General features: G+C 34.9%; 4 protein-coding genes across 5 annotated transcripts; 1 reads left to right on the forward strand and 3 right to left on the reverse strand.

The window, feature by feature from the left end:
- Nucleotides 1-403: 403 nt before the first annotated feature.
- Nucleotides 404-3,271, forward strand: IDD11 (indeterminate(ID)-domain 11). 2 transcript variants are annotated; one of them, XM_023670631.2, is made up of 4 exons: nucleotides 404-543; nucleotides 875-1,027; nucleotides 1,114-1,513; nucleotides 2,255-3,271. In XM_023670631.2, the coding sequence occupies exons 2-4, from the start codon at nucleotides 877-879 to the stop codon at nucleotides 3,033-3,035; spliced, it is 1,332 nt and encodes a 443-aa protein (XP_023526399.2). In that variant the 5' UTR covers nucleotides 404-543; nucleotides 875-876; the 3' UTR covers nucleotides 3,036-3,271. The 2 variants fall into 2 exon arrangements, with proteins under 2 accessions (XP_023526399.2, XP_023526398.2); XM_023670630.2 differs by lacking the exon at nucleotides 404-543 and having other exon boundaries at nucleotides 565-1,027.
- Nucleotides 3,272-8,444: 5,173 nt separating this feature from the next.
- Nucleotides 8,445-9,568, reverse strand: LOC111790854 (NDR1/HIN1-like protein 13). Its single transcript, XM_023671956.2, has one exon. The coding sequence runs from the start codon at nucleotides 9,494-9,496 to the stop codon at nucleotides 8,723-8,725; it is 774 nt and encodes a 257-aa protein (XP_023527724.2). The 5' UTR covers nucleotides 9,497-9,568; the 3' UTR covers nucleotides 8,445-8,722.
- A 2,207-nt stretch (nucleotides 9,569-11,775) lies between these two features.
- LOC111789749 (protein HOTHEAD) lies at nucleotides 11,776-15,826 on the reverse strand. The gene is made up of 6 exons (XM_023670430.2): nucleotides 15,625-15,826; nucleotides 15,171-15,552; nucleotides 13,899-14,209; nucleotides 13,143-13,528; nucleotides 12,257-12,825; nucleotides 11,776-12,142 (listed from the first exon to the last, which is right to left on the reverse strand). The coding sequence occupies exons 1-6, from the start codon at nucleotides 15,719-15,721 to the stop codon at nucleotides 12,088-12,090; spliced, it is 1,800 nt and encodes a 599-aa protein (XP_023526198.2). The 5' UTR covers nucleotides 15,722-15,826; the 3' UTR covers nucleotides 11,776-12,087.
- A 3,128-nt stretch (nucleotides 15,827-18,954) lies between these two features.
- On the reverse strand, nucleotides 18,955-25,437 carry BGAL1 (beta galactosidase 1). Its single transcript, XM_023671736.2, has 19 exons — nucleotides 25,037-25,437; nucleotides 24,844-24,939; nucleotides 24,651-24,763; nucleotides 24,505-24,571; nucleotides 24,324-24,416; nucleotides 24,080-24,223; nucleotides 23,084-23,172; nucleotides 22,841-22,946; nucleotides 22,662-22,749; nucleotides 21,515-21,633; nucleotides 21,270-21,434; nucleotides 21,011-21,189; nucleotides 20,811-20,920; nucleotides 20,626-20,735; nucleotides 20,393-20,503; nucleotides 20,198-20,308; nucleotides 19,903-20,108; nucleotides 19,471-19,807; nucleotides 18,955-19,393 (listed from the first exon to the last, which is right to left on the reverse strand). Exons 1-19 carry the CDS (start codon nucleotides 25,184-25,186, stop codon nucleotides 19,283-19,285), a joined length of 2,505 nt encoding a protein of 834 aa, XP_023527504.2. The 5' UTR covers nucleotides 25,187-25,437; the 3' UTR covers nucleotides 18,955-19,282.
- Nucleotides 25,438-27,683: the final 2,246 nt, after the last annotated feature.

The raw sequence follows: 27,683 nt of genomic DNA on the forward strand, positions 1-27,683 counted from the left end.
TTACTCATTTCCCATGATGGATCTAATAATAAAGAGACAACAATTAATAATAAACAAATGAAATTCTCTCTCTCTCTCTCTCTCTCTAAGGTATATACAAAATGATACTCTCTTTTTACCATGACAGCCTTTTGCAATAGTTACCCACTTTTTTAGAGAGAGAGAAAGACCAAAGTTTTCATTTTTAGAAAGAATAAAGAAAAGGGTATCGGATAGTTGAAGTGTGTCCGACCTCCACGATGGTACGATATTGTCCACTTTGAACATAGACGTGTTAGAAATTACGGATCTCTACAATAGTATGATAAGCTATCATGATTTTGTTTTGAGTTTTTTCAACATGCTTCATTAGGAACAGAGATGTATTTCTTACTTATAAACTCATGATCATTTCATAAATTAGACAACTTCGACCCGACTCACTACCAACACTCGGTACGAGAGAACAAAATTTTAAAACTTTTTCCAACCAAAAAAGAAGAAGAAGAAGAAGAGAGGAGACGACAGAAAGTGGAACATGAACAAGGGTTTCGCCAGCCAGCCGTAGGCTTCATTTCCTTTGCTTCTTTCTGTTTTTCTCTATTGTCCTTTAAACTATCAATTTCTCTCTCTCCTCTCTCTCTCTCTCTCTCTCTCCTCTTTCTGGGTTTTGTTTTTGTTTGTTCATATTTTTCATTGATATTATCAACATTTTCTTAAAAAAAAAAGCTTCAAAATTGTCTCTTGGGTCACTGCCAAATTCATCCCAAGCTTCAAATTAAGCACAAACGATCAAAAAAGGCGACTTTTTTGCTCGTTTCTTCGGATCGATCCCCCGTCTTCCAATTCTAATTTGTTTTCTACATAATAAAAAGTTTGTTGTTTGAACAACCAGCTATGGAGGACACTATGTCCAATTTAACTTCAGCTTCTGGTGAACCCAGTGCCTGCTCCGGCAACCATTCCGATCACCTTCCGGCCAACTATTCCGGCCAGTATTTTTCAGCCCCACCACCAAAAAAGAAGAGAAACCTCCCCGGAAATCCAGGTTTGTTTGTTTTTGTTTATGTTAATTGTGTCCTTGATTCTTTCATTTATGGATCTAACAATTAATTTGGTTGAATTTGGTGACAGACCCAGATGCCGAAGTGGTAGCTTTATCGCCGAAGACGCTGATGGCGACAAATCGATTCGTATGCGAGATCTGCAGCAAGGGGTTTCAGAGAGATCAGAATCTTCAGCTTCACAAAAGAGGGCACAATCTGCCATGGAAATTGAAGCAAAGAGCTAACAAAGAGGTTATAAGGAAGAAAGTTTATGTGTGTCCAGAAACAAGCTGTGTTCATCATGATCCATTGAGGGCTCTTGGGGACTTGACAGGAATCAAGAAGCACTTTTGTAGAAAGCATGGCGAGAAGAAATGGAAATGTGATAAGTGTTCTAAGAGGTACGCTGTTCAATCGGATTGGAAAGCTCATTCCAAGACTTGTGGCACTAGAGAGTACAGATGTGATTGTGGAACCCTTTTCTCAAGGTACAAAAATACTCACATTCAGGCTCGAGTTCTCGTAAAAATGCATCTAATCTAATGATTTAAGTGCGTTATTATCGATATGAATGAGATATTATTGATCTAATACAAATCTGAACCCAAAAAGCTTCAACCTTCTTCATGCTCGAGTTCTAGTAAAAATACCTCAAATTTAATGATTTAAGAGTGTTTTTATCGACATGAATGAAATATTATTTATCTAATGCAAATCTGAGGTCAAAAAATTTAATTTATAAGTTAAATTACAAACTCAAACTGAGTTCTCCTAAAAAGACCTCTAACCTAATGATTTAAGAGCATTCTTATCGATATGAATGAAGCATTATTGATCTAATACAAATGTAAGGCCAAAAAGGTTAAATTTATAGGTTAGGCTTGATATGGGATGAACTACTATGTTTAGATATGTGTGAAAACCTATTAATGTATTGATATCATATTCATATGTGCTTGATACCACATTCATATGTGCTTGATACCACATTCATATGTGCTTGATACCACATTCATATGTGCTTGATACCATACTCATATGTGCTTGATACCATACTCATATGTGCTTGATGCCACACTCATATGTGCTTGATACAAACTCATATGGTATTCTTATGTGCTTGATACCACATTCATATGTGCTTGATACCATACTCATATGTGCTTGATACCAAATTCATATGTGCTTGATACCATATTCATGTGTGTGCTTGGTCTTTTTATGAACAGGAGGGATAGTTTCATCACCCACAGAGCTTTTTGTGATGCATTGGCAGAGGAAAGTGCAAGAGCCATTACTACATCAAACCCAAATAACAATCAAAACCTTCCCATTTCTTCATCAATCTCTCACTTAAACTTCCAAAATCCCTTAGATATCAACTCATTCTCTCTCAAAAAAGAGCACCAACAAATCCCAACCACCAACAATTTCACTATTCCCCCATGGTTAGGCTGTCCCAGCTCAAGATCATCACCATTACAAGATCATCAAAGCCTCATCATGATCAACAATGATCAAATTATGAACCCTCATAATCCTCTTCATCTAATTCCAAGCTCTTCCCCTTCTCCACACATGTCAGCCACAGCACTTCTTCAAAAAGCAGCTCAAATGGGAGCTACAATGAGCAATAGTAACAACAATGGTAACATGTCCTCCTCCTCCTCCTCACGTGACAATCATCATCAGATCTTGATGGCTGGCAGTGAAGGTGTAGGGGTTTCTCATGCTCTGCCACTCCACACGAACAAATCCAATAATTATAATGATTTTGAAGGGGCTTGTTTTGAATTAGAGAGATTTGGAGGGGGTTTTGAGAAAGATGAGATTTTTAAAGGCAGAAGTGATGAAGGGCTGAGTACAAGAGATTTCTTGGGGCTTAGAGCTATTTCTCACACTGAGTTTTTGAATAATATTGCGGCTGTTGGTTATAGTAACTGCATCAATGGCGGCGCTCCTCAAACTCCTCGAACTCAATTTCATAACCAACCTGGCTGGCAAGGTTAGCTCACTTGTCTTTAGATTATATATGAAATATAATTTTGAATTATTCTTGTTTTTTTTTTTTTTTTTTTTTTTTTTTTGCTACAAGGGTGAAGGACCACCACTTGTTGAATTAGTAATTTTTGGATCATAATATTCTATATGCTTTTATATTTATGTTTATATACATATTTCAATGTATAATTCTTAGTGGATTCAAGATCCCGAAGAATGAAACACCATTTATAAGGGTGTAGAAACCTCTCTCTAGCATACGTGTTTTAAAAACCTTGAGAGAAAGCCCGAAAGAAGAAAATATCTACTAGCTATAAACTTATGTCATTATAAACGAAACTAAAGTTAAACCCATATTTGGGATTTCTTAATTTCGTATGCATTGTTAAAGAAAAACCCTTTTGGAAGATGAGAAACCCTAGGCAAAGTGTATGCAATTTTTGTTATTTCTTAGCGATCAATTATCAATTTTGGTACGTTTTAGTATGAAGGAGGACTGAGAGGATATGAACTTCTGACCTTAAAAGAGATAATACATGTCAATTATCGTTGAGGTATACCGACTTTAATTCTGATAAACTACCTAAAATCTTTCCGACTCCACTAGTTTAAAGATTAATAAATAGAAGAAAAAAAAATAGTTAGTATATGAAATGATAAGGTATAAAGTTATAAAGGGGAGAGACAATGAAAGCATAGGATTCTTGAATGAATGAAAAGAATCTTGATGGGCAAAGAAGGGTATAAGTTAAGGCTTCTTTTTGGCTAACCAAAAAGCCAAAACAGAGAGATGCTGTTTCATACCTTATGTGGCTGCAAATGGGAACCAATCCCAACTTACCGTCTCTCTATACATCGAAAATGGACTCAAACCGTCTATCGATATCTCATAGATTATCTCCAAACTTTTTAATGTTACTTTTGAAAGTTTATAAGTATCTTTTAAATGTTTATGAGTATTTTTGAAACGTAGGACTGACGGTAAAAATATAAAAGTTGATATTTTTTTAATAATTTATGTAAAAAAATATAAAAGGATAAGCATTAAGAGCCATGCAAGAATGTGATAATTAGGGTATGATAAGAAAAAGTGGATCCTATATATTGGAGGAAACTTTATGGTAAAATAATTATATTATAAGAATTAATTAGTGGGTCAATTTTAAAAAATGAATGGTATTATATAGTGGGGAGTGAAGGAACCACTTTTCCAAAAGGGTTCACCAAACAACACTCAATCATACATTAATTCGACTTTAATTCAGTCGGTAATACTAAATAATCAATCGACCCAAATGTTTAAGTTGATGTTACAGTAAAAATCAATATTAATTAGAGAGAAATGACATGTAAACATAAGAAATATGATCTACTTAGATAAAACATCAGTTACTAGTTACAGACGGATCGTTTGAATTAATAATTGAACGATGAACGATGAACGATGAACGAAGAACGAGGAAGAATAAAGGGCCCTCAATGTTTTCCCAGTTCCGAAGTGATAAAAAGTTTGAAAAGAGACAGTAAAGGTTTGGGTTTTGAAGAAAATGATGAAGATGAGAATAGACAAACATACCATTCTCTGTTATAAATGTTTGCCACTTACCATAATGTTCTGACTTTTATTTATTTATTTATTTGTCCCTTTTTGGTGTGTGTTTGTTTGGTCCATGTGAGAGTGTGGGGATATACTGTGAGTAGCTGACACAACAGTGAGGGCCTCACATTATGTATGCACACTTCCCAAATTTGAGTGTCATTTACACTTCGTTCTTCTCGAGCGTTTGCTAATTAAGGTGAAGATCATGGATTTACAAGTAAATAACAATATCTTGTTGTTTTGAGGAACGTTTTATTCATTATATTTTTTTTTGTTTTTCTTCGCTTATATTGTAACATTCTCACGATTTTAAAATGCATATGTTAGGGAGAATGTGAGATCTCACATCGGTTGGGGAGGAGAACGAAACACTTTTTATAAGGGTATGAAAACCTCTCCTTAGCTGACGTGTTTTAAAAACCTTGAAAGGAAGCCCGAAAAGAAAAACCCAAACAAGACAATATTTGCTAGCGGTGAGCATTGTTTGGAGCTCTTGTAGAGAAGTTTCTACACCCTTATAAGTAATGTTTCGTTCCCTCTCCTGATGTGGGATCTCACAATTCACCCCCTTGGAGTCCCAACAAAGGTTTCCACACGGATGTGGGATTTCACAATCCACCACCCTTAGAGACACAACATCCTCGTTTGACTCTGATAGCATTTATAACAGTCAAAGCCCACCTCTAACACATAATATCCACTTTGACTCGTTACGTATCGTCATCAGTCTCAAGGTTTTAAAACGCGTCTGTTAAGGAGAGATTTTCACATGTCTAAACCCTAGCTCGAGCTCGAATACTAGGCTTATCCATCTTTTTAGTATGAAAACATTTATGGGAACTTTTGCACTCAAGAGAGGAGTCCATAAATCATTAAAATTTCTATCATTTTTTTTTTCCCTATTTTCAATCATCATATTCTTAACTTCTCCCTTTTTCTTTTGACTTTCTCTAAAAGCTTTGACCTTTAATTATGGCTTTTGGAAGATTTTAGTACAAACTTACTAAAAAATACTTTACAAAATGGTAAACATGATCATCATTTTGTTTCTTCACTTTCGTATTCATTACATTATCGATGTTTCGTATCGATAAAGCAGCCGAGTATTTACCATATTCAATCAATTATTTTTCGAGTGTTTAAAATCATTTTTTTTAGCTCTCAAAAAAAAAAAAAAAAAAGATTTTAAGCACTTGAAAAATAATTTCCAACAAACCCTAAATCATTTTTATAATTGGGCCAATTGACATTAAGGCCCATGAATTTGATGCGAGTTTAGATGGGCCAGCCTACATGTTTAGGCCCACTTTGTAAACTTTGGATGAGCACAATTCGTTTCAGGTTCTCTCAGATTGCACATTCTGGACGCCATGAAATGATATCAAATCTCAGTTTGGTGTTTGAATTTGATATCAACTCATAACCTTGAAAGCTGCCATCCAAACTGAGTAAAGTAAGTGATGAATGCCTTATGATATGTCTCTAATTGGGTGTGTATCAAATTCAAGCGGCTATCCTCTTCCTCGTATCTGATTTTTTGAAAAATCGACACCGAAGAGAAGCCTACCCGGGAAGGAGAGGAAAGGGAAAAGGAAGAACGAGAAAGGAGGTGGAGAAAGAAGAACGGAAAAAGATGAGGACCATATGCAATTCGATCTAGAATGGACTACGAAATATTTAAGCTCCCTTTATAAATTCATCATGAATTTTTGCGTGTGTCGACTTGTTGAATCATTGCATATCATTTTGACCGTACTCTATAGGAATTATTATGCAGTTTTTCAGTTAATTCCCTTTTGAGTGAATCTGTCACGAATAGCAAAGGTCTATAATAATACCTTAAAAGTTGGTTGAACTTTATTCATGCATGTGATTTTATACGGTTATATGAGAATGAATAGATTTGTCAACTCGCCCCTAATCGTAAACCTAACTCAATTGTCGAGGTTTGAATAGTTAGAGAACTAGCTTTTAATTTATAACTGTACGTAGTGGAAATTATTAGGGCATTTGTCTGTTAATTTTCTCGTAGTGAACCTGTCACGAGTGCATGCATATTTTCCTATGTTCCACATAAAGTTAAAACATATTCTAAGTATCAGATAATTTTGTATAATTTCAATTTATATTATGATTAATACATTATATTATATGAAAGTTGAAGATTTTTCTTCTCTTTTAGAGATATATATATATATTTTATATAGAAAATAATAAAAAGAGAGATCCGATACATGTGATCCAATCAACAATGCTAATGATGCAAGCATGTTGGATGTTACAGATACCACATGTGCCACATTCTTTTTTTTATACAATGGAAATTATTTTTATTTCTAAAATTTAAAATATAATTTTTTTTAAAAGAAATTAAAAATAATTTGTTAGAATTTAATGGTAGAATTACAAAAATAGCCCCTGGCTTTAGTTTCAATTTTATTTCATGTATAACCATGAATGATTATTTAATATAATCTTAATAAATTGTTGGGTTATTATATTATTCGACACTAATTCCCAAATTTTATCCCATAATTATTAAATATACTGTTGACCCACATTATTAAAATGAAAGTACATAAAACACATTTCGTTAAATTACAAATTTAACACTTAATTTTTCACATTTATATTTTATTTTTTATTTTGTGTCTAGGTCCACGTGGATTTAGTTGTTAAAGTAGATGGAATGCAACTCCTAATTACACGGGTCGAATTGGGTTGAATTTGAGAAGTTTTTTTTAGACTAACTCAAAATTTAGAGTCAGTTGAATAAGTAACACAAGCAACTCAAATAAACCTCATAATCCAACCCACCACTCCATTTTCAGGTTGAATTTGGTTGTCCGATTCTTTTTTTAAAATTATTTTTTTAAAAAAAATCATACTTATCCACACAAGTGACAGTAATAACTAAAAATTTCATGAAACTCAAATATCAAACATTTACGAGTAACAAAATCAAATATTCTTAATCTTTATATAATCTTAAAAGTTTGGTTGGATTGGATTGTAACCCTATTTTAGGTCGGTCGTGTAGTAGACATCAAAAAATTCGAATCGACAGATCTTAATATACACGGCATTAGAAACTCAATCAAAGTTGGTTACGGGTCGGATTCAACTAAAAATGGGGGCAACAAGTAGTATAATTTTGGAGTAGGGGGGCTGTTGTATAATTTAAAGTGGGAGAGGGACGAAATTGCAAAAAGGGAAAACGAAGGAAAATAATTACAATAAAAGAAAGAAAAAGAAAAGTAAATAAAAGGGAGTCCACCGACACAATTGTTTATAGAGGGAATAATAATAATATATTTAAAAAGTATTTTTGTTATATTCCATATTAATAGTAATAATAATAATAATAATAATAATAATAAAATTATGCATACAGCTCAGCTCAATACATAACAAAATTTCTTGATTTAATTATATTCCATTACACAACAAAATTTAGATTATGACCTTTCAACCTCTCCTTTTGAAACCTAAGTCCACTCTATTTCCCTCCTCTTAATCCCCTCTCTCTCTCTCTACAATTTTCTCTCTCTAGCTCGTTTTCATAAATTATTCAAATTAATCGTCAAATTATCAAAATAATACTAAAAAAAATTGTTTAAGAAGCACTAGTAATATATCAATGACCTGAATCGAAATTTGAATCATCGTAGTATTATCCTAGGTTGGAAGGGTAATATTGGTAATTTAAATTAAAAAATAAATAAAACAGGTAAGCTTACACACGTTTACAACAAAGAATAATTATTTTCTTGATTAATTATTTTAATTACATGTCCTAAAATTGCCTCCAATCAAAATATTTGAAATTATATATATAATTATTGATAATAAAAAAAACAACTCAATCATTAGACTTAATTCCATTTACAAAATATTCTAATTTTTTTTAACAAAAAGCAAAAAAAAAAAAGTTACGAAAAAAGTATGTAATCAGAGAACGCGAAAATTAAATTTCGGGAAATGAAAAATACAAAAGAAAAAAAAAGTAATGATAATAAAATAAAACCGGAGACCTTTTTTTTCTTCTTCTTCTTCTGTGTTCTTCGTGTTCTTCAAATTTTCATCTCTTCTGTTTTTAGATGGTCCATTTCCAGATCTTGAGTCTAAGATCGACCTTACATTTTGCGCCGGAAGTTGAGGCGGTGGCCGGAGATTTACCAGTGGGAACGGTTACCGAGATTCCGTCGCAAGAAACTCTGATTCCGATTTTAGGGCTCTTAAGTGCTCCCATCTTTAATTTCACCTTTGTATCGAGTTGAATTTGTAACGGCAAGCCTTTCTTGCTCTTCATACTACTCTTCAAGGTACTCACCGACGAGCTATCGAGTTGTTGGCGGTTGCTGATAATCGACGTCTTCAACAGAGTGGTGTTCTTCGTATTGTGCACAAATCCAGGAATTACTCCGTCGCCGACATCGATTTCGTTGGAGAATATTGAAATCGAGACCGGATTGTAAGTGAACACGAGTTTTTTGTTAGGGTTTCTGGCGGAGACGTTGAGATCGAACTTCGAATTGAGGAGTGAAGAGGAAGTGATGTTGAAATGGGAGAGTTTCACAGCGGAGACGGAGAAGGACGGCCTCTGAGGGCGGTAGATTAGGTAAACGACGGCGGAGGCAACGGCGAGGAGGAAGATTAGGAGGATGAGAATTAGGGATAACCAGAGGCAGACAGAGCAGCAGCAACTGCGGCTGCGGCGTCGGCGGTGGTATGGCTGAGGACGGTAAGCAGGACGGCTAGCGCCGTAGAGTTGGGACTTGGTGGCTGGAAATGGAGCGGTCTTGGCCGCCGGAGCGCCGTTAGTGGCAGCGGCAGCGGCGGCGGCGTTAGGGTGGACTCTGTCCGTCATTGGGGATGGAGAAGGGAATTTGGGAGATGATGGATTTATTTCAGTGAAATCAAAATGGGATTTTAAAGAAGGGTTTTTAAAAAGACGTCTTCTGCCCTTTTCAACCAATTTTAGAGAGAGAGAGAAAAAAAAAAGAGAGAATATGATAAATAAAAAATTAATATCAAATTTCTGCTTAAAACAAATTAATTAATTTTACATATTAATTGGGTTTCATTTGTGCCATTTATTTATTTATTTTCTGTATTTTTTCCATCTTTTTAATTAATATCAAGGTTTTTTTTTATGTCATTAAACTTTCAAATTAATTAAAAATGTAAAATAATATGAGATTTAAATTCAATAATATTTTATCTCCATATTTAGTTAATTTGTACATGTTTAAATATTATATATATAACTATTGACTTTTAATATTTGAATGTAGTAGAATATTTTATTATAAGATATAGTATAAACGTTTAATATAAATTGAAATATTAAAATAAATAAATAAATAAATAAATAGCATTAAGTTTTATATGAAATTGAAAAATGTAATTTAAAATTGAAGATTTTTTTTTTCTTGAAATGGTTTGAAATTATAATGCTATTATCTAATAATTTTTATAATTATTAGTAACAATTTTAAAATAAAACTATATATATGTTTTTTTTCTAAAATTTCTATATAATTTTCTTTAAGAAAAAATGTTTCTTAAAACGACTGGATGATTATTGGAGGATATGCACCTACCAAATTAAAATTTATGAAACTAAATTGAAAATTTTAAAATTATGTAAGTGATAGGGTCATTTAGGTAATTTGAATTATTTATAGTATAAGGTTATTTTTTGAAAAGAAAATTGAAATATTTGAGAGATTGGGAGTTGGATTAAAGGAAAGGAAACGCGTAGAGAGTGAAAGTCAACCAAACATAGATGGCTCCACCTCACCATCTCAGTCCCTAATTAACCGGAGCGTGCGAGACACGTGCCACACTTTGAAACTCAATTTCCAGATTTACCCTTTTGATTTTCACACCAAATGCACAATTATATATATAAATTAAAATTAATCATATTGTTTTCATTCATATACCAACCCATCATTTATTAATAAATTATTTTAGATTAAAAAAATATTATTTATTATTATTATTTTAATTGGTCAAATAATTCATTGGAGTTTGTTTGTTTTTAAAAAATTAAAATTTGATATTCTTAAATTCAGAATTTCAGTTACATATTCATACCTACCAATGGTTGCAGATCTAAACCAATTAAATTAAAGATATTTTTTGTATTTATTTTCCGAAGTCAAGAGTTTTTTGAATATTCAACGGATGTGTACAGCCTGTAAGATAAATTATATTATAAAATTTTCAAAAATGGTAATAAAAATAAACTTGGAATATATTGTTGCTAGCTACAATTCAAAAAGAAAAGGATATGCACACTTTGACACAATCGCACATTCGAAGGCAGCGGACTAGCGATTGTGCGGCACTCACTTTCCAACGACAAGTGAGCTAAGCCAATTTATTCTTGCGTCGCCTACGGCCAAGCGACGTATGATCGAGCCTCTAGCTTCGGTTTTAAAATAAGGTTTTAGAAAACGAGGAGAGAGAGAGATTTTAGAAAGAGACGTTATATAAGCAAGCAAGAGAAAGATAACAACGGCTTTAGCATATATAACCTTAGGTAGGGAGAAGAGATAACTCTTTGGCCCTACTGTTCTAGTTAAGAGGTTAATCATTGGTTTATAAGCACATCTTCATTGGATCAAGACCTTTTGGTGCAACTAAAAGCAAAGTCACGAGAGTTTACGTTCAAAATGAACAATATCATACAATTATGAAGGTTCGTAATTTCTAACACTGAACAATATCATACAATTGTGAAGGTTCGTAATTTCTAACACCCACTACATTTAGTCGCTAAGAAACCTCGATCATACTAAATTTTAAGTAAGCGCTCACTATGGGTTTACTTCTAAGAGTTCTAAACTCTTTATTCTTTTCGTTGGGACTCGTAGATTTGCTAGCCTTCGCGTGCACAAACCAAAATAATGCCAAATTTGGCAAGATGGTACCTTGAAAAGACAAGAACAAGTGGCCTATTTGGATGTCAATAATCCTAACCTGGACAAGATATTGTTTACATATGTAAGCAAAATAGGCATGGAAAGCTGTAAGAGGCTGTACAAGGTTTTGTTCTGTGTGGCATTTGTCTGTTTAGATTGTCTTCACTGGAATGACTTTTTGTTCTAAAATCACTTAGTCTTTCTATATCCACAATTCTCTTCAGATCAAAATAGTACCCTACTAATATAAATGGTTGTAAAATTGTCCAAATATGCATGTCCTAATAGATATCAGATTTCAAAGATGAAACAAAAATGATGACATATCTAGAAGCTGGCTTGGAATGCTTAGAAGTTTATATGGGATAAAACCTTGTACGCATTGCCCAAACCAAGCAAGCCAAGATCCTACAATTTTAACTACTTAGATAGATAGGAAGATGAGATGACATAATTACATTTTCACAATAGAAACTCGACACACGCCTATTGCGATATCTGCCATACCGGAGTGCAGACATGCCGCCTATAGATCAGCTCCCTGTCCCAGTCTATCCTTCAAAATCTTCAGTCCCATGTACCTGCAGTATAAGTAAAGTTACTATTTCATGATCCTTGATGTGTATGCCTAACTTTGTTGCTTAGAATTCTAGTCTAAATTTCTAATGAGCAAATGAACTGATTTTTACCCTTACCTTCCCATCATCATGACAGTGGCTTGAGGATTGGTTCCAGGAGATTCGCTAAAGGTTGATCCATCAACAACACGGAGACGGGAAACGCCGAGGACCTTGTAATCAGGGCTCACTACCTTGCCTACATGGCACCCTCCATGGTAATGCCAAATTGAGATCACAGTGTCTCTGCAAAACTGCTCTAAAGACTTGGTGTCATTGGTATGCTTTGGAATGAGATTGACATTGGCCTTCACAGTCGCATTAAGTAACTTCTCAATGGTTTCCCTAGTGTTTTTTGTGAAATCTGTGAAGTGTTTTGACTGCACAACTTTTGCTGCCATGCGAATGCCATCAACGCACCGGTGAAGATCATATGGATGGTTGAAGTAGTTGAAGGTCACAGTTGGGTTGTCATCAACATTGGTGTTAGCCAAGGTAAGTTGCCCTGTCGATAAGGGATCGGCAATCTTTTCGAGAATGAAACCACCCCAGAATGCCTCTTGAGGTAAATCGCGCTTCGTTTTGATGTAAGCTTGGGCGGCTTCCCAGGTTCTTTGCTTTGGAGGAATGGTGGATAGTTGCCCAATCTGGTTACATAACAAATTCAAATCATCCTAAAACCACTAGAATAGTTACTAACTTCTCATTAAGTAATCAATATATCATTGATTTCATGACTTAAATAGCTTGTTTCATGTGTCTCCCAGAACACGGTTCGAAAAGATTGCAATAATTTCATTTATTTTTCTGAGTTCCTTATGCTTTTGGCATTCTGTTCTTCGAAACATGTAACAAATCATGGCTGTTAACACTTGTAGATAATTAAGATGTCAATATATGAATGATTGGTTCTATGACTAGAAAATAAAATGATGAAATCAGGAATATAAGAAAGGTAGCTTACTTCAGCCGACATCATCCCGTGGTTGCATCGAATGCTATCCGAAGACTGGCCAAAGCCACTGCTAGATTCAATGTAAACACCAAACTTAGTAATCCCAACAGTCTGTATAAGTGATTTCTTGATGGGTCTGTTGGTGGGAACAAAAACAGTGTTCATAGGATTATCAGCCATGCCTTTCCCAACAAACTCATTGTCAAGCACCACTGATATGTTCAACTTTTCAAGATCTGCTCTTGGCCCAATTCCACTCAGCAGCAACATTTGAGGTGACCCAAGTGCTCCAGAAGATAAGATAACCTCACTCTGCCGCCTGTTTCTTAGAACTGCTTCATGTCTATTCCCATTTTCATCCTTAAAGATCAGTCCCACTGCCTTTGGTTGCTTTCCTGCACAAATCATTTACACAGATTCACTTCACTTTTGAAGTTATTTTGTTCACTATTTCAAACATAGTTTCTTTTCAACGCCACACAATACTCTTCATTTTCTTTTGGAATTTAACCAAGACTACATGGAAAGACAGAATTATATAGATCAAGGTTCCTATTGTTAATATATGGCAAACCAGAAGCTATCATCAGAAGTATATGAACAAAGAACTCAATTAGCACAACCAAGTAGGAGTTAAATAGATATAAAATTGTGGGCCAAAGCTTCTAATTAAAAAGCAAACGAGTCCACAAACACTTAATATATCAAACAGAGGATTCCCAGGCATTTTGACAAACAGTTCGTGTGCAATGCGGCTCAACATACCTGTAGTATCAAACACAATATTGAGGACAGTGGCATAAACCAAGACAGTAAGCTTGTGGGGGTCAGCAGTGGCCAAAAGTTCGGCGGCAGTGTGACGGCGGCCGAAACGGTCGAAGATGGTGCCGCCAAATTTGGTGCCATAGAGATGATCATAGGTGAAGCCATTGAAAGGCGAGACGCCAACATCCAAAAGACTGTCTCTGAAAGCTCTCTGCCATGGCGTGAGCTTGGGGCGGTGAACAATCTGGTTCTCGATCCACGGGTATGATTCATTCACAAGCTTCGCGTCCCAACCCACTTTCTCTATGAACCTGAAACCAAACCATAAAAGTTTATGAGATTGTCAGGTTGGGATGGGCTCATTCGGCTTCTATTGGGCTCAGCGTTGGGCCTTTAACAACTGGATTGGGCTTCTGGCCCATTAAAAATAAAAAAAAATAAAAACAATTTATATTTTAGATTATTACGTCATAAATAAAAGGAAGAGATTTGAATAAATAATAATAATAGAGAAATCTATTTAGGTCAAAATGGTTCACCTAACTCACTTTGAGAAAATATTAAATAGGAGAGAGATACACTGTCGTTTAATTAATACATTAAAAATGGGAAGATGGAATCTTAAATGTTTTGAATTTAATGTACTCTATATGTCATTACTATTAATGTGTGACATTATCGTCACTATTATTTGTACATTTTTTAGACTTAATACATTTGTTCGGTTTTACAATGTGAATAGGTACATGTAACGTCCTAGATCCACCGCTAGCAGATATTGTTCTCTTTGGGCTTTTCCTTTTGTGCTTACGCTCGAGGCTTTAAAATGAGTCTTCTATGGGAAGGTTTCCACACCTTATAAAGGGTGATTTGTTCTCCTCCCCAACCAATATGGGACATCATAGTACAACATTTATTTTGTCTATACGTCACTAAATAACAATAATAATCTTCTCTTAATTCCAATTAACTCTCTATTTGTACTCTAATCATCATTAATATCTCAAATCTTTCACTTGCCCCATTCCATCTTTATGGGAAAAAACTAACCCTATTAAATGATAACAAAAGAAAAATCTTTGTATACTTCTTTGTTTATGTTCAGTAAGTATGTAACCATGGTGGGTCTAAAAACCGAGTAATAAACGTTAATATAAATGCTTTCGAACAAGATATTTAGAGTTTTTCAATCTTCCACTTCAGTGACTGTTGATCTTAAAAAAACGTTTAAATTAAATAAGGTAACTCTGACACGGGTTTTGAAGAGCGTACCTTGAGCTTGCTCTCGTATAGAAACCAGCGTTAATGCAAGTGCCACCGCCCAAAACCCTAGCTCGAGCATTGAGAACTCCATCAGTAGAAATGAAGGCTTGGGAAGCAGAAGTGGGTGAAATGTCAGCTAAAGTTATATGAAAGTTGCTCAAAAATGACACATTTGAATTGGCAAAAGGGACTCCCCCTCTTTCTAGCAATAGCACATTGAATTTCTTGGACAATGTGGCTGCCAAGGGACACCCGGCTGTGCCTCCCCCTACAATTATATAGTCATAAACGCTCTCCCCGTGCCTCGATGAATATGTCGATGACGACAATGACGAGAACGAGCTCGCTCGTTTGATAAATGGGTATCGGAATTCCGAGTACGATTTTGCCCCTACAAATTCAAAATGTGATCTTGGTAATCCGTTTCAAAACTCGGAAAGAAAAAAAAAATAGATGTTTTTACCTTGAGAGGAAGGAGAAAGGAGGAGGAGGAGGAGAAAGAGAGAGAGAAGGAGAAAGGGAATGGTAGTATGGAGTTTCTGTGCACCAACAACAGCCATTGGAGGATGGAAGTTTTCTTTGTTTTTGCAGAAAGCCAAAGTTTAGGGCTCCCTTTAAAGCACTATATGTGGCTGCCTCTGGTTGGCCTTGCTCTTGCCTTAGATCACCCATGTGTGTATATATATATATATAAAGTGGAATTTTTGTGGCAAAAAAGATTGCCACGCTGGATTATGACTACTCAGATCCTCACCGTCTGATCAACCACATCAGCCATTCGATTATTGTTTTTTTTTTTTTTTTAAATTTTATTTTTACCTTTTTGGTATTTTCCCTAAATGCTTCATGTATTTTTCAAGACAATTTTGTTAGCATGTGAATGTGCTAGAATACTAGTAGATATTGTTCATTTTAGTCTGTTACGTATTGTCAGTGATCTCACGATTTTAAAACGCGTCTGTTGGGCAGAGGTTTCTACACTCTAATAAGGAATGCTTCGTTCACCTCTTCAACCGATGTGGAATCTCACAATCCACTCCTTTGGAGGGCCAGTATTTTGCTGGCACATCGCTCAATGTCTGGCTCTAATACCATTTGTAACAGCTCAAGTCTTATTACCAACAGATGTCCACTTTGGTCCATTACGTATCGTTGTCGGCCTCATAGTTTTAGAACATATCTGTTAGGAAGAGGTTTCTACACTCTTATAAGGAATGTTTCTTTTCCATTTCCAACAGATGTGGGATCTCACATAACACATTTATAGATTATTGGTCATCATTCAAATAGTCGCATCGCTTCTTGTTACAACACTAGGTCTTTTGCATATTCGTTTAATCAAGAATCTGTTCTTTACCAAAAATCAAAACTAACCCTTAATCAAATTTTGATTCTAGAAGCTTCTATCATGCACCCTAGAACTCACTAAGACACGGCCCAGAACCTTACTGGAGGTAGCAGAAAGTAGGGTTTTGGACGTGGGAAGTTCGAGACCACACCTATTACATCGACAGCGGAAAAGGGTTATAAGTTTGAAGTGTCCTGAATATTGGCAACCTTGTTGGGCACCATTTAAGAATTACAGGTTGGTAAACATGTCAATAAAGGAACCTGACATGTATGGTTATCACCATTTACTTCACAAACTCAAATCACAACCCAAATCCCTTTCATTTTTTCTGTACCCCAAATCCAGCTCTGGATATCATATTTAGTATTGTATTATAGTTTACTAAAAATATTATATTTGATCTTTTATTAGAGACAAATATCTAGTTTCATTACGACCTAGGTATCTTCGATCTATTATTCTTTTCATATCCTTGTAATTTATTTGATTATAAATAGAGAAATTTCACCATTTAAGTACTCGATCATAGCTACATAATTGGTGTTGTTGCTACCAACCAAAGCAAAATCGGATCATATCAAATTATTTCAATAATTCTTTGTGTAAATCCATTCACTCTACGCAATCAATTCATAATGTATATCATTATTTTAGGAGTCGTTTGTTATGAGCATTATTGTTTCTCATTAATGCCATTTTTCCCTTTCTTGATGTCTCTCTTTTTTTTCTCACTAATGTATGTCCGTTTATATAAGTTCATTCAAATTTTTGATGATTTATGTGACACTCGAGTGAACAAGATGTACATGAATGAACCAACACCACATTCGGAACAGAGTGATCCCAAGGATAAAGAAATTAAAAAATGTTTAAAAAATTTTAAAATTACTATTTATACTAACAAAGTACACTATTTTTTTGTGGCTCAATCATAGGAATTTCATGGTTAAACTTGTTTTACTGAACAATTTTAGGTGATCTCCTAAAAATTTGTTTGAATAAAGTATAGAATGAAGGAAATTATGACAAAAACAAACCAACCTAAAAGTCGAGTTATATTTTGTCCCTAAACAACCACTCACATTTACAATATTTCTTACGCGGTTTGTAAATAATATTGACGTCGATACATTATTAAGAGAGAAGAAAATTCAAACGATTATTTATGGAGACAGACACGAATACATAGCCACTCAAATTATGTTCGGGTTAGCTTGAAACTCGAATTTTACGTGCAAAAAAAGCACGAGAACTCTACGAAATCAATAATAAGTGTAAGTAGCATATGCACACACCAACCAGCCATATGCATTTAATATAAGAGAAGCAAAAAAGAGCCAAAAATGAGTAAATTCAACATACCTACCCTCTTCCACAAAGGTGAGCTTTGCATTAAATCTTGGTCTGCCCCTTCTGAATTCTTGTCTCTAATTTGCAATGCTTAATTTCCAATTTTAAGTTCTTCATTTTACCTTATTTTCCAACATTTATTACAATCATTATGACACAAATAACACACTTCCTTCACTATAATTACAAATAACCATATAGTTTTTCATTAATTCTTGAATTTGATTGAAATTTGTTGGCTTTCAAAAAGAAAATAAGCGTTATAATCAAACGGGTGGATGGGAGGTAGTGATTTGAATCGACAACGTTTCAAAGTTAATTTATAAATTTGGTATCTGACTTTCGAGATCGGTGACTATTTTATCTATAAACTTTTAAAATTATAAATTTAGTCTCTAAACTTTCAAATATTTTAAAATTTATGGATTTTTCAAACACAAAATTGAAAATTTAAGCTTTCATTGAAAATAACATTTAAATTATATATAATAGAGCAATTAATTTTAAAAAAAAAAAAATTGTAGAGATCTATCAAATAATTTTTAAATTTCATAATCTAAATAGACAACAATTTTAAAATAATTGAATTATATTCTCAAAAATAAAGTTCTTTTATTATTTTTGTTCTTACAAAGTAATTCAAAAAATTATACTTATTTATTTATTTTTTTAAGTTAAAAAACTATACTTATTATTGATTTATATTTATTTATTATTAAAATTTAAATAAAAAAACGGTTTTTAGCAAGCCCAAAAGACAGGCCCAGAGGAAACAGTTAGTTTTATGTTGGGCCGTAAGCCCACACTAGAATCAATTTTGAGGAAAATAATATTTTTAAAAGAAAAAATTGAAATATCTTTTGATTATTAATTCCGCTAAAAAAACAATTTTTTTTTACCTTAGTGTTCATTTGAGATTGAAAGATATTATGTTTCAAAAATATCCTTAAACTTTTAAAAGTATTTATGAACGATAATAATTTTTAAATTTTTTTTAATAAAAATAAAGTGTATTCGGGATTGATCCATCCTTTTTTTTTTATAAAATGATAACAATTAACTCGACCGATACGACATCGAGAATCTCAATACTATCATAAACAAAAGTTTTAATAGAGAAGCCATGGATTGTTTGTATAAAATGATAAGAGTACACATGAATAGAAGCCAGAGGCTTCCATTTGTTTCAAGAACATAAAGAACAGAAGCACATGGATTCAATACTTAAAACCTCAATGTGCTTCCATTTTTTTCTATAATAATATGGTGTGATTGGTGGGAATACCAATCAAAATCACCTAACTATTTACACATAAATTCCCAATCTTCCATCAGCTGTCGTGTATTTTGTACAACTTCACCAATGGAGAACGCCCAAAATGAATCACTATCTTTTGGTGTATACAATTCCATGTATCCATCAGCTGCATACGACTTCGACCGACAGTTTCTTCATCACGTTCGGACATGGATCTCCTCCAAACATCTCTGGTGCTACTGTTACCGTGCACATGTTCTGTCCTACGCAGGTCTGCAAGAACAACGAACATTAGATATGATCGGTAGACAAGACGACATTGTTTATACAAAAGATAAAACGTTACTTACCCTTTGGAAAACATCATACGAATGATGAGCGTGGCAGCTTCCTTCCCGGAAACTTCCACATTCGCCTTCCGGTGTTCCGAAGCTGGCGAACTTGACCGACGAAATCTTTTGGCCTGGACCACAGGACAGATGAGCTTTAGGCCTTAAGGGCTTGTTGACTTTACCTGAGGCTTGCAGCTGCCAGTTTACTAGTGTTGGTTGCCACTCATTGATATCAACACATACACTATCTACATCCCTTCTGACTAGACGTATCCCGTTCGGGTCTCCGCCCCATTCTTCAAACACAACCAACAGGTTCCCTGTCGGGTTTAACCAAGAACGAGGGACGTGATACCTAATTAAACGATGATCAAAGAGCGGTTAGTTTATCGATGTTTAACGAACTGCAGATATAGAGTTTTTGAGTTCGTTTTCGACTTTGTTGCTTACCATTTCTGAGACGCCTCACCACAGTTACTCGAGCATTTCTTCTCATTGTATGTACCGGTATAATCACAGTAACCACACGAGCCAGATGCCTTGTAAGCTGGCCAGTAGCGTCCAAGGCTTTGACCGTTTAACCATATCTGTCCTTTACTCATGCTACTCATATCCAACGCCAATGGCGAATTTCCAGCAGGAGCGTTGAACGTTGTCTGAATAAAAACACGTCGAGATACGTAAGCGACAGAATGTTCCCCAACAACCTTAAAGGATCACCTGACAAGGTTGTAACATAAGATACCTTAAACCATGTCAGTGGCTGTCTCCGAGCGACGAAAGATCCCTGCATCCATTCGACCGAGGAACTTCCACTGAGCGAATGAAGACTCCTTGCTTCTCCATCCAAACCAATCTAATTCGCAACGTGTACTAAGTGTTAGACATGGTGAGGAACATCAGACAGTTCAAGTACAGTACTCAAAAACCTCGTACAAACCTTGTAGGTCCATTTCTGCCAGGTCAAGTCTCTTCGGCCCTTGTCGAGACCGTTCAGATTAACCGGGCCAAGAATGCCAGCATTCCACATCTCAAAATGAGGACCCACATTCTGAATCGTATCACAAAAGATCATAAAGTCAAAAGGCAATATACACGATCATAGTATTTCATCATTTACGCGACCAAGTGAGAACCGAAAAAAGCATTGTCATTCAAAGGAAGAAGACTCACCGGGAGACCGACAGCGATACTTAGAAGAGCAATTCTGTTGTTCCCTGCCCTTAAGTTTACCCCCTTGCTAAATGTTAGCTTAGGGAAGTCTAAACTTCCATAAGCAGTTCCTGTAAAACGCAAAATATATTCGAGTTAGAGATAAATTTTGATCACGAACCATCAATCAATGATCTTTTACGTACCTGCTAGTTGACCGTTAACGAAAACGTGCATAGCATGGCCAGCTGACAAGATAGTAAGAACAGGATACTTTCCGCTCCTCAAAAATCCTTCATTAGCATCGATATGTACACTGCAAACGGAGAAACACAGCCGATTATATCTAGAAATCCATCGTGATTACCGAAAAGAACGAAAAATTGTACAAATGTTCATCACTCACTCTGTTGTATACCACAAGTAATCAGTGGCATCCCTTGTAGTATTTATCTGCTCTAACAAGCCTACTGTTGTAAATTCTTTATCATTGTAAGAGGCTGGTTCTTCATTGTATGCTTGCCATAAGAAACTTCCGTGCATAGGAACCGGCGACATCTTCATTCTTGCCGTTTGGGCACCGACCTGCACACGAGAATTTCAAAATAAGCTTCGAAAACAAATGCAGAGACAATTCAGAATGTTTAGCAGAGTTTTCCTCTTACCCTTGCAGTATTGTATACTGTGTTTTTACAGTCTGGGAGAATGCTAATAGACCAAGGCGGAATATTGTAGTGCATGTTACCGAATGACACCGTTGCGTAGGATCTTGGGTTGTAGTTCGAAAGGAACGCAGCACAAGCACCGGATTTTGATTTGAATACATGAGCCTATAAGGATATGTTGAATTTAAGAGATTGAGTTTTGAAGATTCATCAACTAGAAGTTGTAGATAAAAGAAAATGTTGACCTCTTGATAGTTCCCGAGTCGTGTCACGATCGGATTTCCAGACACAAGAGCTGGCTCACAAAGTTTAATGGCTCGATGCAGATCTTTCAGATGACCCCATTTCGGTTGCCTCAATAAGCCTGCATCATGAGTCGAGTATATAGCTCTCAGATGGATGGTTGTAAAGTACTGTTTTAGAATACAATCCATGATAGAGACACGATAGAAGAAGTTTTTTTAGCTCCCGAGGTGAAAGAACGAGTCTCGTTGCATATAATATCATCTACCACTTCAAAGATTGGAAAGGACCCATCATCACGTAGGGTGTTTGTACAGCTCAAGCTCACCGCTAGTAGATATTGTTCTTTTTGGGTTTTCCCTTTTGGGGTTCCCCCAAGGTTTTTAAAACGCGTTGGCTAGGGAGAGGTTTTTACACCCTTATAAAGAATGTTTCGTTCTCCTCCCTAACCAACGTGGGATCTCACAATCCACCCCCCTTTGAGGCCCGTCGTCCTCGATGACACTCATTCCTTTCTCCAATCGATGTGGGACCCTCAATCCACCCCCTTCGGGGCCCAATGTCCTTCTTGGCACACCGCCTCATGTCCACCCTCTTCCGTGCTCAGCCTCCTCGCTGGTACATTGTCCAGTGTCTGGCTTTGATACCAATTATAACAGCTCAAGCTCACCGCTAGCAGATATTGTCCTCTTTGGGCTTTCCCTTTCGAGCTTCCCCTCATGGTTTCTAAAACGCGTCTGCTAGGGAGAGGTTTCTACGTCCTTATAAAGAACGTTTCATTCTCCTCCCCGACCGATGTGAGATCTCACAGTGGGTCGTTCTAACATACTTTCAGTTTCAGTGACATATCAAAAGATTCAAATTCCTCTTGGGAGAAAAATGAATATATGACCGAGGTTTAGAGATGGAAGATATATAAGTAGACTAGCCATAAACGATCAAATCCTTGTTCATTCATGTCGACTGTCCGTGACAGAGTCAGTTCTCAGTCACTACCAAAACAGAGCTTGCATAATGATGTCATTGCAACATGTGTGGGACAAATTACTTTTCATTTTTAATTTCAAAAACATCAGTTGTCCCCTTGCAAACCAACAGTTTCAAAAACATGTAACATTAAAGACAAGAACATAAATCTTTTGAGCTTACCGTATTCGTCAATCGGAGCATCATAATCATAACTCGTAGCGATGAAGGGACCACCAGCAGTTCGTCCAAAATTCGTTCCACCGTGATACTTGAAAAGTTAACAAAAATGAGTCAAAATCAGTGGACTGATCGAACACATTCTTTTCGATTATGAAGTCCAGCCAACAATGATCTCTTACCATATAATAGTTAATGAATGATCCTCCCTTCTGAATGAATCTCGCAACGGCAAAGGCCATGTCTTCGGCCGGTCTATGAGGAACCGCACCTCCGAACTGAGTAAACCTGTAATAGAAAACAGAACGAAAAGACGAGTACAATTAGCCAGGTTCTCTTACTACATCTCCATATGTGCCTGCCACTGCTTGCCATAGACGAAAATATTAAGCGACTTCAGATGACATAAAAGCATGACAACTTACCATCCAGTCCAGGCTTCCGTCCACATCTTCGGTTTATAAGCTTTGTTCGGTGAGAAATAATCGCAATAGAAACCGTTGCAGGTGTTAATCTGTTAGGAACAAAACAATATACTTAGCTCAGTAGTGATTCCTTACAGTATGATTCAATAGCAGCAGAGTGAAAACAATAACTTCACCCCAAAACTTGTTCAAAGTGTAGTCCTAAAGTGTAGTCCTATAACAGCCTAAGCCTAAACCCAAGCCCACCGTTAGCAGATAATGTCCTCTTTGAGCTTTTCCTTCCGGGCTTCCCCTCAAGACTTTAAAACGTGTCTTGTAGGGAGAGGTTTCCACACCCTTATAAGCAATGTTTCGTTCTCCTCTCTAATCCATATGGGATCTCACAATCCACCCCTCTTGGGGGGCTCAACGTCCTCGCTGACACACCACCTTGTATCTTGCTTTGATACCATTTATAACAGTTCAAGCCCACCGCTGGCAGATATTGTTCTCTTTGGGTTTTCCCTTCTGGGCTTTCCTCAAGGTTTTGAAACACCTCTGGTAGGGAGAGGTTTCCACATTCTTTTAAGCAATGCTTCGTTCTCCTCTCCAACCGATGTGGGATCTCACAATCCACCTCCCATGGGGGCCCAGTGTCCTCGCTGGCCCACCGACCAGTATCTGGCTCTAATACCATTTGTAAAAGCTCAAGCCCACTGCTAGCAAATATTGTCATCTTTGGACTTTCCCTTCCGATCTTCCCCTCAAGGTTTTAAAACACGTCTAATAGGGAGAGGTTTCCACACCCTTATAAGCAATGTTTTGTTCTCCTCTCCAACCGATATGGGATCTCACAACTCCATTCAGAATTCACTAGTTTAACTTTTTAGTAAAGCGACATCAGAATCTTTTATAGACGAAGACGAAGAATACAAAACACGTTACACTACCAAAATGGCACGTGTTTTGAAGTAAATATCGGGAATAAGAAGAAGAAGAAGGTCTGGTAATGCTTACAATAGGATCAGGGGCATCATCTTGCTTACACATGACCCATGGAACACCAGTACCAAGTCCCAAAGCCATTTGTGCAGCCCACGTCGAGTACGCTTTTCCGGGTGCACCAAGTTCATATTCCATAGGTCCATATTCATTCTCAATCTATAAAGAACAATGAAAAAGAAAGATTCTTCCTTACTTTAATGTCATTTCATGTCAAGAACTTTAACAAAATCAATTGCATTCATAAAGAAAACCTTACCTGAGATAAAATTATAGGACCACCTTGAGATTCATATAGCCTCTCAGCTTTCATCATATCCACAATTTTCTTGGTAAATCTTTGCATATGAAACTTGATTATTCAAAAAAAAACAAGACAAAATTGCTTTAGAACACAAATCAAAACAAAAGAACATAACAAAGGAACACAAAATCACTACCTTAAAAGGAGCATTATCTGTTCTAAAACTGATACCAGGAATGTACTTCAACCAAACAGGAAACCCACTGAGAAAACAAACCAAACAACATTGATCAATGTCTAGAACTGCATGATAATGGCTACTTATCAGTCAAGAATTATTACCCAAAGTTCCATTCAGCACAAACATAAGGTCCAATCCTGAGATGAACATAAAGCCCAGCTTGCTGCACCAGCTTCACAAACCTAACAAGATCATAGCTCCCCCCAAAGTAGTACTGCATGGATAACAGTTCAAAATTATACTAAAAGGGTAAGAACATGGAGAAATCTGAGTGAAAATATAGCCCTCCATTACTTTTCCTTGTTCAGGCTCATGTCCATTCCAGAAGACATAGGTTTCAACAACATCTAGACCACCTTCCTTGGCCTTGTGAATAAGATCTGGCCACATCTGTATGAGCCCAGAAACAACAAATTTCCAAAATAGGTCAGAAACCCCATAAAAAAAAAAACAAGACATGCAAGGGAAACACATTTTAAAACATTACCTCAGGGGTGCTTCTGGGGTAATGAATGGAGCCTGAAATGAGTATCCTCCTCTGCCCATTAATGATAATAGCCTTGGAATCATAAGAAACAGAGGCATGAACAGAAAAAACACCAAATAAACACCAAAGAACCACCATGACATGCCCCATTTTGAGATTCTCCAAGAAATGGGTATTGGGTTTGTTCCTTTCCTCTTGTAGGAGCTTTATTCTATGCTTGAAAAACAGAGGAAACCCAGCTGGGTTTGGGTTGGGGAAGGCCTTTTGTTACAGTAATCTACTCCTACCTCACCTTTTTTCTCTTGAAATAAAAAATGTGGGGTTTTGAAGAGGAAATGAGAGGATTTATTACAAGAACAGAGTGTTTTTTTTTTTTTTTTTTTTTTTTTGGTGTGTGTGTGTGTGTTTTGGATTCTGCAATAAAAAGAATGAGTCTTTATGAACAATTGCAGATGCTCTTCAGCTGCCTTTAAACCACTCGAAAATGGAGAATGGGACACTGTGGGACCCTCTTGTTCTTGCCCAAAAATTAACATTTTTTTTTTTTTTTACCTTAATCTTAATTAAAGTAAGGATTTTGCTAATTTTTTGTTTTTTTTTTTTTTAGTTTAATTTAAAATATGAATATTACAAAGATTCTTTAACTCAATCCCTTATGCAGCCGGTTTCTTTCCTACCTTACCGGCCCATTACTCCTTCGAACTCGTGTGGTTCCACGCGCCTTTTTTGCGCGTGGTTATAGAAAGTGAGAATAAACAGTGATTCTTTTCATACGCTTCCGAGATTTTCTTGTCTTTTTCAGTTAAAACTATTAAACTTACAATTATTTAATTTTTGTAGTTAAAAAAAGTTTGGTTTTAAATATCATTCTTTTACCTTTTAAAATAAATATTATAATTAGATTTTTTTTAATTCATTTTTATCTAAATTATTTAAATAATAATATAATAATTTATGTACAATGATTCTCGTGGTTAAACGTGTTTTATTTATCCTGATTCTGATTTGAATTAATAAGTCGACCATAATATTTTATTAGACATAAAATTAAATTTTTGAAAAAATTAATAATTTTTTTTTAAGCATGTAACTTATCCTACCCACTTTTTAACGTTCAAGTACATAATTGAAACTTTTAAAAGTAGAAGAAGTGCTATAAATGTTAAAGAATCAAATTTATAATTTCAACCATTTTTTTCAAAGTTAATTTTTTTATTTTAAATATTTTAATTTTATAATAAATATTATGTTCATACCGATTATACCCTCCGCCAATTTGCTAATCAATCAAATTAAATTAAATTAAAATTTTTAAAAAATTAATGACTAAATTGAAAATTAATTAAAATTTTAAGGGTTATTTTGTAAAGGTATTTGGAATTATAGAGCATGGGAGAATCTAACATTTTTCCAGCCCAACTTTGACCATCTTTAATAATGAATTTGATTTTAATAGCTTTAATAGCTAGGTATAAAAATTTTAATATATAGTTTTTTTCTTTCAAGTACAATAATAATAATACATAGTTGAAGCTTTATTATTACCTCTCCCTAGCTTATTTCAAATATAATTGACATTACCATACACATAATTATATTAATTTCATGGGTACTATGGTATTATTGTAAATTCATAACAAGGAAATTATTATTTATCTAATAATTTCTATTACCATATTTTGTTTCTTATGATTGGATAATTCATTGAATTTAAATCGACAATTATTAAAGCATTATTTATTGAATATGATTCAGCAACTACCTTATGTATTTAGAAAATGTTCATAAATGAATCGAAACCACGTTCAGATGAGAGATCCGTACATCATTTTTTGTGGTATTATTTAATAGATAGAACGATAATTACCAAATTAAAGGCGGACACCCCGTCAACTAAGTAAGTTGAAGGAATCTTAATTAATTAATTAATTACATAAGGGAAAAAAAAAACGTTATCGTCATCGGTTATTTAGATTCTCAAATTTACTTACACGCTTCAATTTCGAACGTACTAGCATTCTATGTTTCGTCTATTCTAATTAATTAACATTATTAAAATTTAAAAGGGTTTAATATATTTTTTACGTTCAAAAGATTTAAAAATTAACCGACTTATTAAAACGTAAACGTTTAATTGTACAGGATATATATATATATAAATTATCAAAAAATTATTATTAGTCACAAAATTAAAAAAATTTAAGATTTATGGACCACAAAATTAAAACGTTATTATTAGATATAAATTTAAAAATTCATTTATTGGTTGTTTTAAAAGTATTAAATTTGAAGCTTGTAATTTAAACTAATAATAAATAAAAAGAAAATGTATTTGCAAGTTGCACTGAAAAATTCGCTGGCAATTACTATTACCTAACAACCGACTTGGTGTTGCAATTATGTTCCCTTTTCCTCTCTTCAACCACGACCAATAATATTTCCACCAAATATTTTTATTTTTTTGGTTAATTTTTATAATTAAAATAAAATTCTTAATTTAATTATATCGTAATTAAAAGATATATTTTTTTATATCCCCAACTTCTAACGATCGAATCTGGATGAAAGAAACAACTATCCAAATTTGTTTACTACTAGCATTCCTCCTCGTACCATAAGTTAAAATTTAAAATTTTATTATTTATTA

Source organism: Cucurbita pepo, chromosome 3 (assembly GCF_057944985.1).
Source record: "Cucurbita pepo subsp. pepo isolate OVF chromosome 3, ASM5794498v1, whole genome shotgun sequence".
Classification (NCBI taxonomy): Eukaryota; Viridiplantae; Streptophyta; class Magnoliopsida; order Cucurbitales; family Cucurbitaceae; genus Cucurbita; species Cucurbita pepo.

Coding starts and splice junctions, on each gene's coding strand:
- IDD11 (XM_023670631.2), top strand. CDS start 877: ATGGAGGACACTATGTCCAATTTAACTTCAGCTTCTGGTGAACCCAGT. Junction 1,028..1,113: donor AAACCTCCCCGGAAATCCAG/GTTTGTTTGTTT, acceptor ATTTGGTGACAG/ACCCAGATGCCGAAGTGGTA. Junction 1,514..2,254: donor TGTGGAACCCTTTTCTCAAG/GTACAAAAATAC, acceptor TTTTATGAACAG/GAGGGATAGTTTCATCACCC.
- LOC111790854 (XM_023671956.2), bottom strand. CDS start 9,496: ATGACGGACAGAGTCCACCCTAACGCCGCCGCCGCTGCCGCTGCCACT.
- LOC111789749 (XM_023670430.2), bottom strand. CDS start 15,721: ATGGCTGTTGTTGGTGCACAGAAACTCCATACTACCATTCCCTTTCTC. Junction 14,210..15,170: donor TATACGAGAGCAAGCTCAAG/GTACGCTCTTCA, acceptor GTTTGGTTTCAG/GTTCATAGAGAAAGTGGGTT. Junction 12,143..12,256: donor ACTGTCATGATGATGGGAAG/GTAAGGGTAAAA, acceptor CTTATACTGCAG/GTACATGGGACTGAAGATTT.
- BGAL1 (XM_023671736.2), bottom strand. CDS start 25,186: ATGGGGCATGTCATGGTGGTTCTTTGGTGTTTATTTGGTGTTTTTTCT. Junction 22,750..22,840: donor CATTCATTAACTATTATATG/GTAAGAGATCAT, acceptor TAACTTTTCAAG/TATCACGGTGGAACGAATTT. Junction 20,309..20,392: donor GGCAGAAATGGACCTACAAG/GTTTGTACGAGG, acceptor GTTGCGAATTAG/ATTGGTTTGGATGGAGAAGC.